The following is a 12,950-nucleotide window of genomic DNA, read 5'->3' as shown; positions in this document are numbered from 1 at the left end:
TGGTTTTATTATTTAAATGTTTGAAATATCCACGTTGTGTCTCAGCCATATTGTGGTCATTTTAAATGAGATTAAATATATAGATAATTTATTTCTTGAATTTTGTGGGACTTTTTTTTTCCTCTTATCGTCTCTTAATAACTTAATGCCATGTTCCATGTGATCAGTCATTCAACATCAAGCTCCCATTTCATGCTTGTGGAATACATAGTGAGTTTCTTCCAGGAGCTCAGAGTATCCAGTGGAGCTCAGATATTTTAAAGGATGAGTTACAGTGTACTTAAGTTCTCTAGCACAGTTGTGGTTAAAGAGCTATTTGAAACAGTAAGAATGAAATCCCTGGGTAAATAGGAAAGACTTCAGGGAGGAGGTGACTTTTGAACTGGGCTTTGGAGGAAGAATAGGAGTTTCACAGGCAAATAAGATTGAGCAAAGAACATTCTAGGTAGATAGAGTCATAGGTATGAAAGCATGGAGCCATGGTAGACCCCATTGTTTCGGGATGAGGCTGGAAAGCTAATTTGGGGCTGTGAAAGGCAGGTCAAGGAGTTTGGATTTTATTCTGTAAGCCATGGGGAGCTACCAGAGAGTCTTAGATACATCACATACATCCCATGATAGGCGTTGCAGTTAGAGAGTGGAGATAGATGTTATCATGGGGTGGCTTTGTTTGGGGGGCATCACTATGTTTCAGGATCTGGTTCTCTGCTTCGTAGACCAGAAATTTAGTTTTGTAGGGTACTCAGAGCTGATCGGATCCAGAGAGACTGACTCACTAACCAAACTTGGAAGAGACTCATGAATAAACTTAGGATATTAACTGACCATGAGAAATGAAACTGCAGAATGACAGATGTTTCTGTCCTCTGGCCATTGCTCCCCTCTCTCTGGCCAGGGCTGGGACATACTAACAAACACTTGCTCCTCAATTCCTGTTTGTTTTTCTCAGGCTCCATGAAAACAAACCCTTTCTGTTAACATAATCTTTCCTCAAGCTCTATTCAGTGTAGTCAACAATGATTATTAATTGATAGAATGAATGATTCTGTATTGTTTATGTGGGATCCTGTATTTGTAAAACTTAAGGAATGGGAGGAATAACAGAAATAAAATATCAGAAAGGAGTGTTCCATAGAATTAGGTTAATGGAGAAGGTATGCAGATTCTAAGTAGCTTGGATAAATTGTGGCTAGCAGTGGTTGTGGGCAGATGCATTGAAAGTTGTTCTGGGAACAGAGGTCTGTGAACTCTTGGACGGGGTAGAGGGCTTTTGGCTGCATGTGAAGGAGACACTGGTTTAGGATCTTTATCTTCCTTACACATTGGAGACAGAAAAGAAAATAATTCCCACCCTCCACTCAGCCAGATCATGGTGAGCTTTAATTTAATTTATTTTGTTATTTTATTTTTGAGATGGAGTCTCACTCTGTTGCCCAGGCTGGGGTTCAGTGATGCCATCTTGGCTCCCTGCAACCTCCACCTCCCAGGTTCAAGCGATTCTCCTGCCTCAGCCTCCTGAGTAGCTGGGATTACAGGCATGCGCCACCACACCCGGCCAATTTTTGTATTTGTAGTAGAGTGGAGTTTCACCATGTTAGCTAGCGTGGTCTTGAACTCCTGACCTCAAGTGATTTGCCTGCCTTGGCCTCCTAAAGTGCTGGGATACAGGCATGAGCCCCTATGCCTGGCCTTATTCCTATCTTTACATGTAAATTTGTTTAAACTTTTCTTTTCTTAAAAAATAGGAACATCCTGAATAGGAGAGAGTTCTGAATGTTGATGTCCCTGAGGTAGAGCAATTGCATGTACCCAAAATCTGTGTGTTTTCATTTGTGGGCATCTCTGGTCCAGGGGCCTCCCTTTGCTTGCTCCAAGGGTGTAGGATGTGATATCCATTAGCTAATTGCTTTTGGGAACTGTTTTCAGAGGATCAGAGTGCTACTTCAGCCAACCATTTGCTTCTGTTTAACAGCAGGGAAAGTGTGTGTGTGTGTTTGTTGAAATGACACATTTGATCCTTTTTGTGGCTCAAATAAAAGTTAATGAATACCTTTCGAGTTTGGTGCCACGACAGTTATTCCTCAAAGCTGTCAGCACTTATGGGCTGTCCTCTGGTCACTGCGTGACTTTGGTTAAGTTCCTTACCTTTTCCATTTCAGATTCTGAAAGTGTTATATCAAGAGGTAATAATGGGCAGCTGGGCACGATAGCTCATGCTTGTAATCCCAGCAGCACTTTGGGAGGCCGAGGTGGGTGGATCACTTGAGGTCAGGAGTTCGAGACCAGCCTGGCCAATATGGTGAAATCCTATCTCTACTAAAAATACAAAAATTGGCCGATTGTGGTGGCACACGTCTAAAATCCCAGCTACTTGGGAGGCTGAGGCAGGAGAATCGCTTGAGCTTGGGAGGCTGAGGTTTCAGTGAGCGAAGACTATGCCACTGAGCTCCAGCCTGGGTAACAGAGCTAGATTCCATTTCAAAAAAAAAAGGTGATGATGATGAGGCCTGGCATGGTGGTTTACACCTGTAATCCCAGCACTTTGGGAGGCTGAGGTGGGAGAATTGCTTGAGCCCAGGTCTCGAGACCAGCCTGGGCAACATTGAAAGACCCCATCTCTTAAAAAAAAAAAAAAAAAAAGGAGGTATTGGTGTCTCCCTTTCTCTCATCAACACACTCTGGGGGATGAAAAGGGTGATAATGTCTATGTGTGTGATAGATTGTAGAACGACTGCCACTGTGTTGAGTGAAGAAAAGGAGTATGTCTGCTGAACAGATTAACATCTGGTCTCCAATCAGTATGTGTGGTGGGGTAGGGGGGCTGCATGACTTTAACTTTTTATTTTTGAGAGGTCTAGGATTATTGCAAAAACTTGAGTTTTTGTTTTGTTTTGTTTTTAAGGCAGAGTGTCACTCTGTTGCCCAGGCTGGAGTGCAGTGGTGCGATCTCAGCTCACTGCACCCTCCGCCTCCCAGGTTCAAGTGATCTCAGCCTCCCAAGTAGCTGGGACTACAGGCACCCATCACCACACCCAGCTAATTTTTTTTTTTTTTTTTTTTTGGTATTTTTAGTAGAGATGGGATTTCACCATGTTGGTCAAGCTGGTCTCAAACTGCTAACCTCAAGTGATCCTCCTGCCTCGGCCTCCCAAAGTGCTGGGATTACAGGCGTAAGTCACTGCACCTGGCTGAGATTTGAAAACTTTAAAAAAGTGTTTTTAAATTTTTTTTTTTTTTTTTTTTTTTTTTAAGAGATGAGGTCTCTATATTGCCTAGGCTAGCCTCAAACTCCTGGGCTCAAGCAATCCTCCTGCCTTAGCCTCTTGAGTAGCTGAGACTATAGACAGTCACCACTGTGCCCAGCCTGAAACTTTTTTGAGTAGTCCAGAGGTGGCATTAAGGGTCCTCTTCCATAAAAATAAATCCACAGACTCATCCAGAGAACACGAGACCTATATCCCAGGTCTAACTCAGAATAGACTTGCTTCTCTGTAAGGACAGAGTTTACAGTAAGATCTTACCTGAGTGGAGGGGTGGGGTGGTTTTTACTTTGTTCTTTATATTTTCTTCCTATCATTTGAATTTTATACAGACATGTATATATCATCTTTACAAAAACAAACAAGCATCCTGTAAGCCTAGTTTCATTTTGGAGACGAACATTGAATGCCCTAAAGCAAAAACTCAAAAGCTGCCTAGAACTATGTCCCTATAGAGATGTGTGATGTTGGAATTGGCCTCCTCCGTCACTCTCAGGATAAGATGCTTTTGTTAGATATGCATTCAAACAGGTGGATTAGGCTAGCACCTCTGATTGGGATAGTCCCTGAATTCAGAGAGGCAGGGCTGCACCCATCTGGGAGGAGCTGATGAATAGAGTATGATTTGGCTTCTAGCTTCATTAGTTGGTTGCTTTCTTTAGGGGTGTTTCTAAAGAAATCACTCCTTTTCTGGTGTGGCTCTGGGCTACCTCCTATGGACCACTGGGCTCAGTCTCTCACACACCAGCATGGGGATTCTAGAGGCCTTAATGTTACAACCTGAGGATCAAGGGACTGTGAAGAGAGAGAGTTCCCATGTGTAACCCTTACATGCATTCCTGGGATTTCCCACCTTTTAGGAGTTTAGCTCATACTAGGGGCAAGGTGGAGGGCTGCTCCTTATAGCCAGTCTTTGGATGCAGGAACATTTTACCCACATTGCCCTTGGCAAGCTAGAGCCAATGTGAGCCAGCAGAGTGTACTCTGGCTCCGCTTTTATCCCCCTGGTTTGCTGTAGTTTACAACATTCTACTTTTTTTGTCAGTTCAGTTCCTGAAATTGCGAGTATTCCTTTACAAGCCAAAGGACAGGGTGAGACTACAGAGAGAGGTTTTGAAGATAGGTGTCCATTGTAACTGTAAGCCATCTCAGGGACATTGTAGGGCCTGATGACGCATTTGAGGCAGAACTTTGGCATTTTCAGAAAAGGGGACCCAGGGATGGGCACTGAGCAGTTCAGATTTTTCTGGACTTGCCCAGCCAAAGCTCTGGTCTGTGTGGCTGGGCTGCTATCTGCCTTTGTGCTGTTATTCTCCCCAGACTTGAACTTAACTGGCTGAGGTTATAAAAACTACTTCACCATTTAATACTTTATTAAGGCTGTAAATCTTTAGGCCCTTAAAAATATTAGATTTTTGGGCCGGGCGCGGTGGCTCAAGCCTGTAATCCCAGCACTTTGGGAGGCCGAGACGGGCGGATCACGAGGTCAGGAGATCGAGACCATCCTGGCTAATACAGTGAAACCCCGTCTCTACTAAAAAAATACAAAAAACTAGCCGGGCGAGGTGGTGGGCGCCTGTGGTCCCAGCTACTCGGGAGGCTGAGGCAGGAGAATGGCGTGAACCCGGGAGGCGGAGCTTGCAGTGAGCTGAGGTCCGGCCACTGCACTCCAGCCCGGCGACAGAGCGAGACTCCGTCTCAAAAAAAAAAAAAATAGATTTTTTTTAAAAGATAGGAGTCTTGCTACATTGCCCTGGCTGGATTGGAAATCCTAGGCTCAAATGATCCTCCCTTAAACATTTTTTTTTTTTTTTTTTTTTTGCTGGGCGCAGTGGCTCACTCCAGCACTTTGGGAGGCTGAGGTGGGTGGATCACTTGAGGTCGGGAGTTTGAGACCAACCTGGCCAACATGGTGAAACCCCATCTGTACTAAAAATACGAAAAAGTAGCTGGCCATGGTGGTGTGCATCTATAGTCCCAACTAATCGGGAGGCTGAGGTGGGAGAATCACTTGAACCTGGGAGATGGAGGTTGCAGTGAGTCGAGATCATGCCAGTGTACTCTGGCACGGGTGACAGAGTGAGACTGTCTCAATTAAAAAAGAAAATTATTTTTGTAGCGATGATGGGGTCTTGCTATATTGACCAAGCCGGTCTCAAACTCCTGGCTTCAAATAATCCTTCCACCTTAGCTTCCCAAAGTGCTGGGATTACAGGCATGAGCCACAGCATGTGGCCCTCACCTTCCCCAGTAGCTGGGACTACAGGTGTGCCACTGTCCCTGGTCATGGTCATTATTCTTTTTTTTTTTTTTTCTTCAAGAGATAGGGTCCAGCACTGTCACCCAGGCTGGAGTTGGAGTGCAGTGGTGCATTCATAGCTCATTATAGTCTTGACCTCCTGGACTCAAATAATCCTTGCACTTCAGCCTCCAGAGTAGGGACTACAGGCATGGGCCACAATGCCTGGTTGATTAGTTTTATTTGTTTATTTCTTTTGTAGGGACAGGGTCTTGCTGTGTTGACCAGGCTGTTCTCAAACTCCTGACTTGAAACGATCCTTCCACCTCGGCCTCCCAAAATGTGGGATTACAGGTGTGAGTCACTGTGCCTGGCTGCCATTTATCCTTTTTTTTTTTTTTTTTTTTTTTTGAGATGGCATCTCACTCTGTCACCCAGGCTGGAGTGCAGTGGCATGATCTCAGCTCACTGTACCCTTCACCTCCTGGGTTCAAGCAGTTCTCCTGCCTCAGCCTCCCAAGTAGCTGAGACTACAGGCACACGCTGCCATGTCTGGCTATTTTTTTTTTTTGTATTTTAGTAGAGATGGGGTTTCACCATGTTGCCCAGGCTGGTCTCAAACTCCTGAGCTTAGGCAATCCGCCCACCTCGGCCTCCCAAAGTGCTAGGATGACAGGCGTGAGCCACCGTGCCCAGCCATTAATCCTTTTAAAAAAAATTTTTTTTTGAGACCGTCTCACTCTGTTGTCTAGACTGTAGTGCCTTGGCGTGATCATGGCTCACTGCAGCTTTGACCAACCAGGCTTAGGTGATCCTCCCACCTCAGCCACCCAAGTAGCTGGGACCACAGGCATGTGCCACCATACCAGCTAATTTTTTGTAATTTTTTTTTTGTAGAGATGGGGTTTTGCTATGTTGCCCAGGCTGGTCTTGAACTCCTGAGCTAGGCGATCTGCCCCTCTTGGCATCCCAAAATGCTGGGCTTACAGGTGAGAGCCATGGCGCCTGGCCTGTTATTCTTAATTAGCATGTTTACTTGTTTTTAAAGTCTTGGGGGGGCCAGGTAAGGTGGTTCACACCTGTAATCCCAGCACTTTTGGGGGCTGAGGTGGGTGGATTGCTTGAGCCCAGGAGTTTCAGACTAGCCTAGGCTACATAGCAAAACCCCATCTCTACTGAAAATACAGAAGAAAAAAAAAGCTGGGCATGGTGGCACAGACCTGTATTCAGTCCCAGCTACCTGGGAGGCTGGGGTGGGAGAATCACCCAAGGCTGGGAAGTCTAGGATGCAGTTAGCCATGATTATGCCTCTGCACTCCAGTCTAGGTGACAGAGTGGGACTTTGTCTCTAACTAACTAAATAAATAAAATTTTGTGGAGCCTTTTTGCAACAGCATTCTACTCTTTTTTTTGCCAATTCAGTTGCAGTAGATACCTACCTTAAAGCCTCTTCTTATAGTCTCCCTGTGCCCTTTGCCTTGCTAAAGGAACACCCTCAAGATTTTAAATATAAGTAAACATTCTAATTAAGATCGGTATTCCACAATTGCTTATAAAAGCAACTGTGGACCCAATCCAGAGCTGGTGCTCTGTAGAGCATAAAAGAATCATGTGAGATGAACTTTGCCCTCCAGGATTTCCCCCACTGAAAGCAATTAGAGAATAATTTGCTTTCAGACCAGAAGTGTCTTAAGGGGGCTTTTCTTTCTGAGGGTGGTGGTTACTGGCATACAGGTCAACCTCTGAGATGGCTGGGAGAGGTAACATTCTCTAATACCCAAAATGTATTGAATGGCTATTTGGCAGGAGAGAGGTGGTGGCAATGAAGTATTCTCATCTTTCATTACTTTACTTGTCTCCCCTTGACGCTGCTTCCTACCTAAGTGCTATACCCTTTAGGAGAAGCTGGCCTCCTATCCACAAAATATGAACCCCAGTGCCTGTCATTCCATCATTCCTCTGAGTCTAAGGCTTTTGCATTTCCATCTTAGAGTCCTTTTTTAAATTATTTACACCTCCTGGGAGAGGTCATACTCTTAGTACATCATCACCAAACAGTAGCTTTAATTACCAGGAATTAATTAAGTCAACTGAGAGAAAGACTGGGACCCAGGCAGGCACTTGGGGGCAAGAGTGTCTGAAGGGACACAATTCTGCATGGGAGGAGAAAAGTGAGGGCAACAAAAGAAACATTCATACATATCAGTTCCTGCAGTGAATGTTGTTGTACCACCTCATTGCTGACTCTGGGCCCACCTTGGTGGTCCTGCTGGCTGGGGCATAGGGTACGGTGTGGGCTAGCTCTGCCTGTTACAGGGGTTTTGAGGCAGAGTTGGAATTTGAGCCAAGTCTTTAAGGATTGAGGAGATTGTTTTTTTTCCCACTCATTTAAAAAATAATATGTGCTCAGTTTAGAAAAGTTGGGAACATTCAAGAAGAAATTCTTGTAATTCTTCCTAATGATAGTTGAGATGGATAGGCAGAGGGGAGTGATCCTTTTAAAATGTCAGTCTGATAGAATTTGAGGATAAGTGGTAAAAAAAAAAACAAAAACCCACCTACAACAAATAAAATATTGGTCTGAGCATATCACTCTTCTATTCCAATCCTCCTGTAGCCTTTCATCTTAGAGTCAAAGTCAAAGACCTAGCAATGGCCTGCCATCATCTGCTTCCCAGCTACATCTACTCTTTCTGCTTCAGGGCATGTGCCACCACGCCTGGCTAATTTTTTGTATTTTTAGTAGAGATGGGGTTTCGCCATGTTGGCCAGGCCAGTCTCGAACTCCTGACCTCAGGGATCCACCCACCTTGGCCTCCCAAAGTGCTGGGATTATAGGCATGAACCAACACGCCCGGCCCAGGAAGTTTTTGAGCAGAGTAAGTGACCTGATAAAAATGGTGTTTGGGAAGGATTAGTCTTAAAGAAACTTGCAGGATGACCAAGTAGGGAAAGATCAGAGAGGGCAAGGAAAGAGCAAGGACAGGGAGTCGGCAGACATGGAACAGAACAGATGACATCAGTGAGACTTGCTGTGTGGCTGCCTTGACAAAGGCTTCCAGTGCTCCCAATGTGGTAGAGTTTAAAGTGTTGTCAGTGGTTTTAAATCAGTTAGCAGGTGGGCTGTAAGTAGGAGAAAGGAAAAGGAAGGGTCCTCCTCAGGTCACTGAAGGTGTTCATCAGGTTGGGGGGTTTGGGGATAAGCAGGCAGTAGTATCCCAGATGGCACCTTCATCTCGCGGGCTGTAATCCCAGGAGAGGAGCCTGTCTATTCTTTCTGGTCTGCTGAAAACTCTTCCTGTCTGAGTGCAGCTGTCAGTGCTCTCAGGCTTTCTTCTGAATCTGCACATATGCTAAGATGGTATCTGAAAGCCATTTGTTCCATCACCTTTCAACTTCATTTTCTATTTTTGTATGTTTATTTCTCAGAACAAATTGTCTTTGATGAACAAACCCATTGGATTGGATTAATTTACTAGAAATACTTATTTCTGAAAGTATTTCTGAATGGGTTCTGTTTCATTAGGCTTCTGTCCTGTTTTTGGTAATGGTTGTGCCAAGATGAGATCGGTGAAGAAGTGTTTTTGGTATAATCAACCAAACGGCTGCTTCTTTATGATCTTTTGGTATGAGTCATATTTTGAGATTTGTGTTCCTGATGTCTTCATTTAGAATATACATCTCATGGTTTGCTATGTACCAGGCACTATTCTAGGCACTGGGAATATAACAAGGAACAAAATAAACACAAATCTTACTCATATGGGGCTCATTCTGGTTTGTATGCATTTATAGATAATAAGTAAGATAAAATATAAGAGATGGTGAAAAGTATTATGGAGAAAAATAAAGCAGGGATGATGGATGAGGGGTTTAGTGGGGAGGCAGGTTTTCTATTTTAAATTGAGAAGCCAGAGAAATCTCATTGATTAAATGGCCTTTGAGTAGAGGTCTGAAGGAAGTGAGAGAGGGAGCCATGCAGATATCTGAGGAAAGAGCAATCAGATTGGAGAAAAGAGCAAGTGCAAAAGCCCCTCGGGCTGGAGAGGGTTTAAGGAATCCATGGGGGAAGGTATGGATTTTGGGGATCCTTTGGTGGCTCCACCTCTAGAATTTCTGGTTTAATTGGTCTGAGCTGGAGTTAGGCATTAGGATCACTCCAGGGCTGAGAAGCACTGGTCTGAGGGTTAAATAAGCCATATCCCCTATATTTGGTGGAGAGATTTGAATGGGTAACTGTGAGTAGGTGACTTCAGCTGTTCTGATGGGAAGGGCACACAAGGGCCCTGTGACCTTGCCAGGAATAACAGGAATCTTCCACAGTAATAAAAACTCTTCAGTTTATGTCCCTTTTCTTATTTGATTACCTCTCCTCTGTGGGCCTCAGTTTCCTTGCTTGTAAAGTAAGTGGTTTAAATTTAATGGTTTCCTAGAGTCTCTTTCGCTCCGATAGTCCTAAATCTTTCTAGTGTTGGAAGAAGCTCTAATCTAGAACAATGCTCTAGAACAATATTGTCTAATCTTGGTCTTACAACACTCTAAGGTGTGTCATTATGGCAAGGGCTATGGTGAATGTCTCAATACCAAATTGAAGGAAAATTTGTGCCCTATCCCGTAGCAGCTTGGGAAGATGAGTGTGTTGGGAAACTTGAAATGTGAAAACTGACTTGCCTGTTTGGAGTTCAAAGTACAAGGGCAGCTTGGTCCTTGGAGGCAGGCAGGAGCCTGAGTGCCAGTCTTAGTTCACTCACTGGTGAGTTCCTTGTGCTGTGTGAAGAATGTGTTATAAACTGTAAAATTCCTATACATCCAAGCATCAGTGTGTGATTAGGGTGACCTGGGAGAAGCAGTCAGCCTGGAAGTGAAGACTGACACTCAGGTTTCTTAGCCATTCTGCAGCCAAACTGCATGATTGCACATATGAGAGAGACTGTCTGGATAACCCAACAGAAACTGGTGGCCAGAGGAACCAAGGTTAATCTGGAGTAAATAACCAGGTATACTCATTGGAGCACCTCCCAATTTATTTACTATTGGACAACAGACCTAAGACACCCCTTGGCCCTGATCTCTAACTTTTGTCCTCATTTGGACAGCACAGTGTCTGCTTGTTAGTTTATGTTTTGAAATGTGAAAGTCCAAATAAAAAAAGGAAAAACTTCCAGGATAGTTTTCTGTAGTTTCTTTCTGTAGAATTGAGATAATTGGTTTCTTTCCCTTTCCTTCTACATTTTTACATTAATATTGTCTGTATTACTATTTAGAATCCAAACTAAATGTTGGTCTGTCAAAATTGGACAAAAATGAAGTCAAGTGAGGGAATGCAGGATTAGAGTGAGAACAGGCAGAATGAGAAATTCAGGGAATGAGTCCTTTTATTACGTAATTTGTGGTATATGTAGTTGATGGGCTATTAACCAGTATTTCTCAACACTAGTCAATTAAATCTGAATCTTAGGGGGGTAGTGGCCAAGTATTAGTAGCTTCCAAAGTTCCCAAGGTGATCCTCATGTTCAGCTACAGTTGAGGACCACCTAGTTTTAAAAAAAGGGTTCTGCCGACTTTGTTCATTTTGTCCCTCATTCTCATCACCTGCTCTGTGCTGACCTCTTCCTACACTGCTCTCTGCCCCCGCCGTGATTTCTGCAGCTCACCTGCCCCACTGGCCCCTGCTTGGCCCTCTGCTTCTTCAGCTTCAGCGGGCATCCCGAGCACTGGGGGAATAGTTGTGTGGAGGGGTAAACTAAACCTGGCTTTACTTCCCTTGTCTTTCTGTCCTTTCTCCATGCTTCTGGCCAGCAATTTCTGGGGCACTCTGAAAACTTATGAGGGATAGCTTGCTGGCCACTGAGGTTGGTGGCATAATACTTAACAAACATGTATTTGCTATGTGAAAGGCAGTGTTGTAAGAGCTTTGTAACTATTAACTCATTTTATCCCTGTAATAGCCCATTTTACATATGGGGAAACAGACAGAGATTAAGAATCTTGCCCCAGGTCTCACGGCTAGTAAGTAGTAGAACTAGGATTTGAACCCAGATAGAGTCTGTGCTCTGAACCACCATCCTATAATAGAGGGAGGGGAGCAGACGTGGAGCTGGGAAGAGTTTTGTCTTTGATTACATTTGTGGCCTGCTTGAATTTATGTTTGGGGATTTTTCTCAGGGTCTTACACTTGAATTATTATTATTAGTTTTTTAAACTATCTTTCCTTACTCTAACATTTACCTTCAGACCCACTTAAAAAACATTTTGTTTTTCTTCTTTCCTTAGGTGGTGTTTGGACTCTAGACCATGTGCCTAGGTAGAAGTTTTTCCTTTCTCTGCAGCTCTGCTCCCCTAGCAACGCTCGCCACACCCTTGTTTTGAGATCCTCTCTAAGGTATGATGTCTAGGCTGACCTGAGCTGGCCTTAAAAAGCCAAGAGTTTGGACATGAGATTTTTTTGTTCCCTGGATTTTGTTTTTTTTTTTTTGATGATAAAATACATATAACAAAAGTTACCATTTTTAAGTGTGCAGCTCAGTGGCATTAAATACTTTCACGGTTGTGCAAGCATCACCACTGTCCATCTCTAAAACCTGACATCATCTTGTACTAAAACTCTGTACCTATTAAACAATAACTCCCCCTCTCTCTCCCGCTTAACCCTGGCAACCACAATTCTCCTTCTTGTCTCTATGAATTTGCCTACTCTGGGGACCTCATATAAGTGGAATCATTCAATATTTGTCTGTTGTAGCATGTGTCAGAATTTCCTTTTTAAAGCTGAATGATATTCCATTGTATGTATATACCACATTTTGTTTATCCTTTCATCTGTTGACAGATACTTGGGTTACTTCCACCTTTGAGTGTTACGAATAATGCTGCCATGAACATGGGTGTACAAATATCTTGTGTCCCCCTGTTCTTAATTCTTTTGAGTATATACACCCAGAAGTGGAATTGCTGGATCATATGGTAATTCTGTTTAATTTTTTAAGAAACTGCCAACTGCTTTCTATAGCAGCTGCACCATTTTGCATTCCCACCAGTGATGCACAAGGAATCTGATTTCTCCACATCCTCATAGGCACTTGTTATTATTGGTTTTGTTTTTTGTTTTGTTTTTTTTTTGAGACAGAGTCTAGCTCTTTTGCCAGACTGGAGTGCAGTGACGTGATCTTGGCTCACTGCAACCTCCACCTCCTGGGTTCAAGTGATTCTCCTGCCTCAGCCTCCTGAGTAGCTGGGACTACAGGTGCGTGCCACCACACCCAGCTAAATTTTATATTTTTAGTGGAGACGGAGTTTCATCATGTTGGCCAGGATGGTCTCCATCTCTTGACATGTGATCCGCCCACCTCAGCCTCCCAAAGTTTTGGGATTACAGGTGTGAGCCACCGCGCCTGGCCTTGTTTTGTTTTTAAATAATAGCCATCCTGATGGGTGTGTGATCTTGGTGGTTA

General features: G+C 43.8%; 1 protein-coding gene across 12 annotated transcripts in view; it reads left to right on the top strand.

The window, feature by feature from the left end:
- The window catches only part of ZNF592 (zinc finger protein 592), a 54,896-nt gene that overhangs the window by 4,035 nt on the left and 37,911 nt on the right, over positions 1–12,950 (top strand). For 7 of the 12 annotated variants that reach the window (XM_065548346.2, XM_065548347.2, XM_065548344.2 and 4 more), the window contains exon 2: positions 11,773–11,881. The exons of 2 other annotated variants lie outside the window; for them this stretch is intronic. Coding sequence is in view for 2 of the 10 variants with exons in the window: in XM_065548345.2 (XP_065404417.1) it covers positions 12,374–12,462 (89 nt within the window). In the remaining 8 variants the exon portion in view is untranslated. Of the gene's footprint in view, positions 1–11,772; positions 11,882–12,328; positions 12,463–12,950 lie in introns of all 12 variants that reach the window. 3 more of the 12 variants (XR_012415301.1, XM_065548345.2, XM_065548342.2) reach the window with 1 other exon arrangement.

Source organism: Macaca fascicularis, chromosome 7 (assembly GCF_037993035.2).
Source record: "Macaca fascicularis isolate 582-1 chromosome 7, T2T-MFA8v1.1".
NCBI classification, from domain to species: domain Eukaryota; kingdom Metazoa; phylum Chordata; class Mammalia; order Primates; family Cercopithecidae; genus Macaca; species Macaca fascicularis.
Note: the sequence above shows the minus strand (reverse complement) of the source record. Positions and strands in the feature narration are given on the sequence as shown.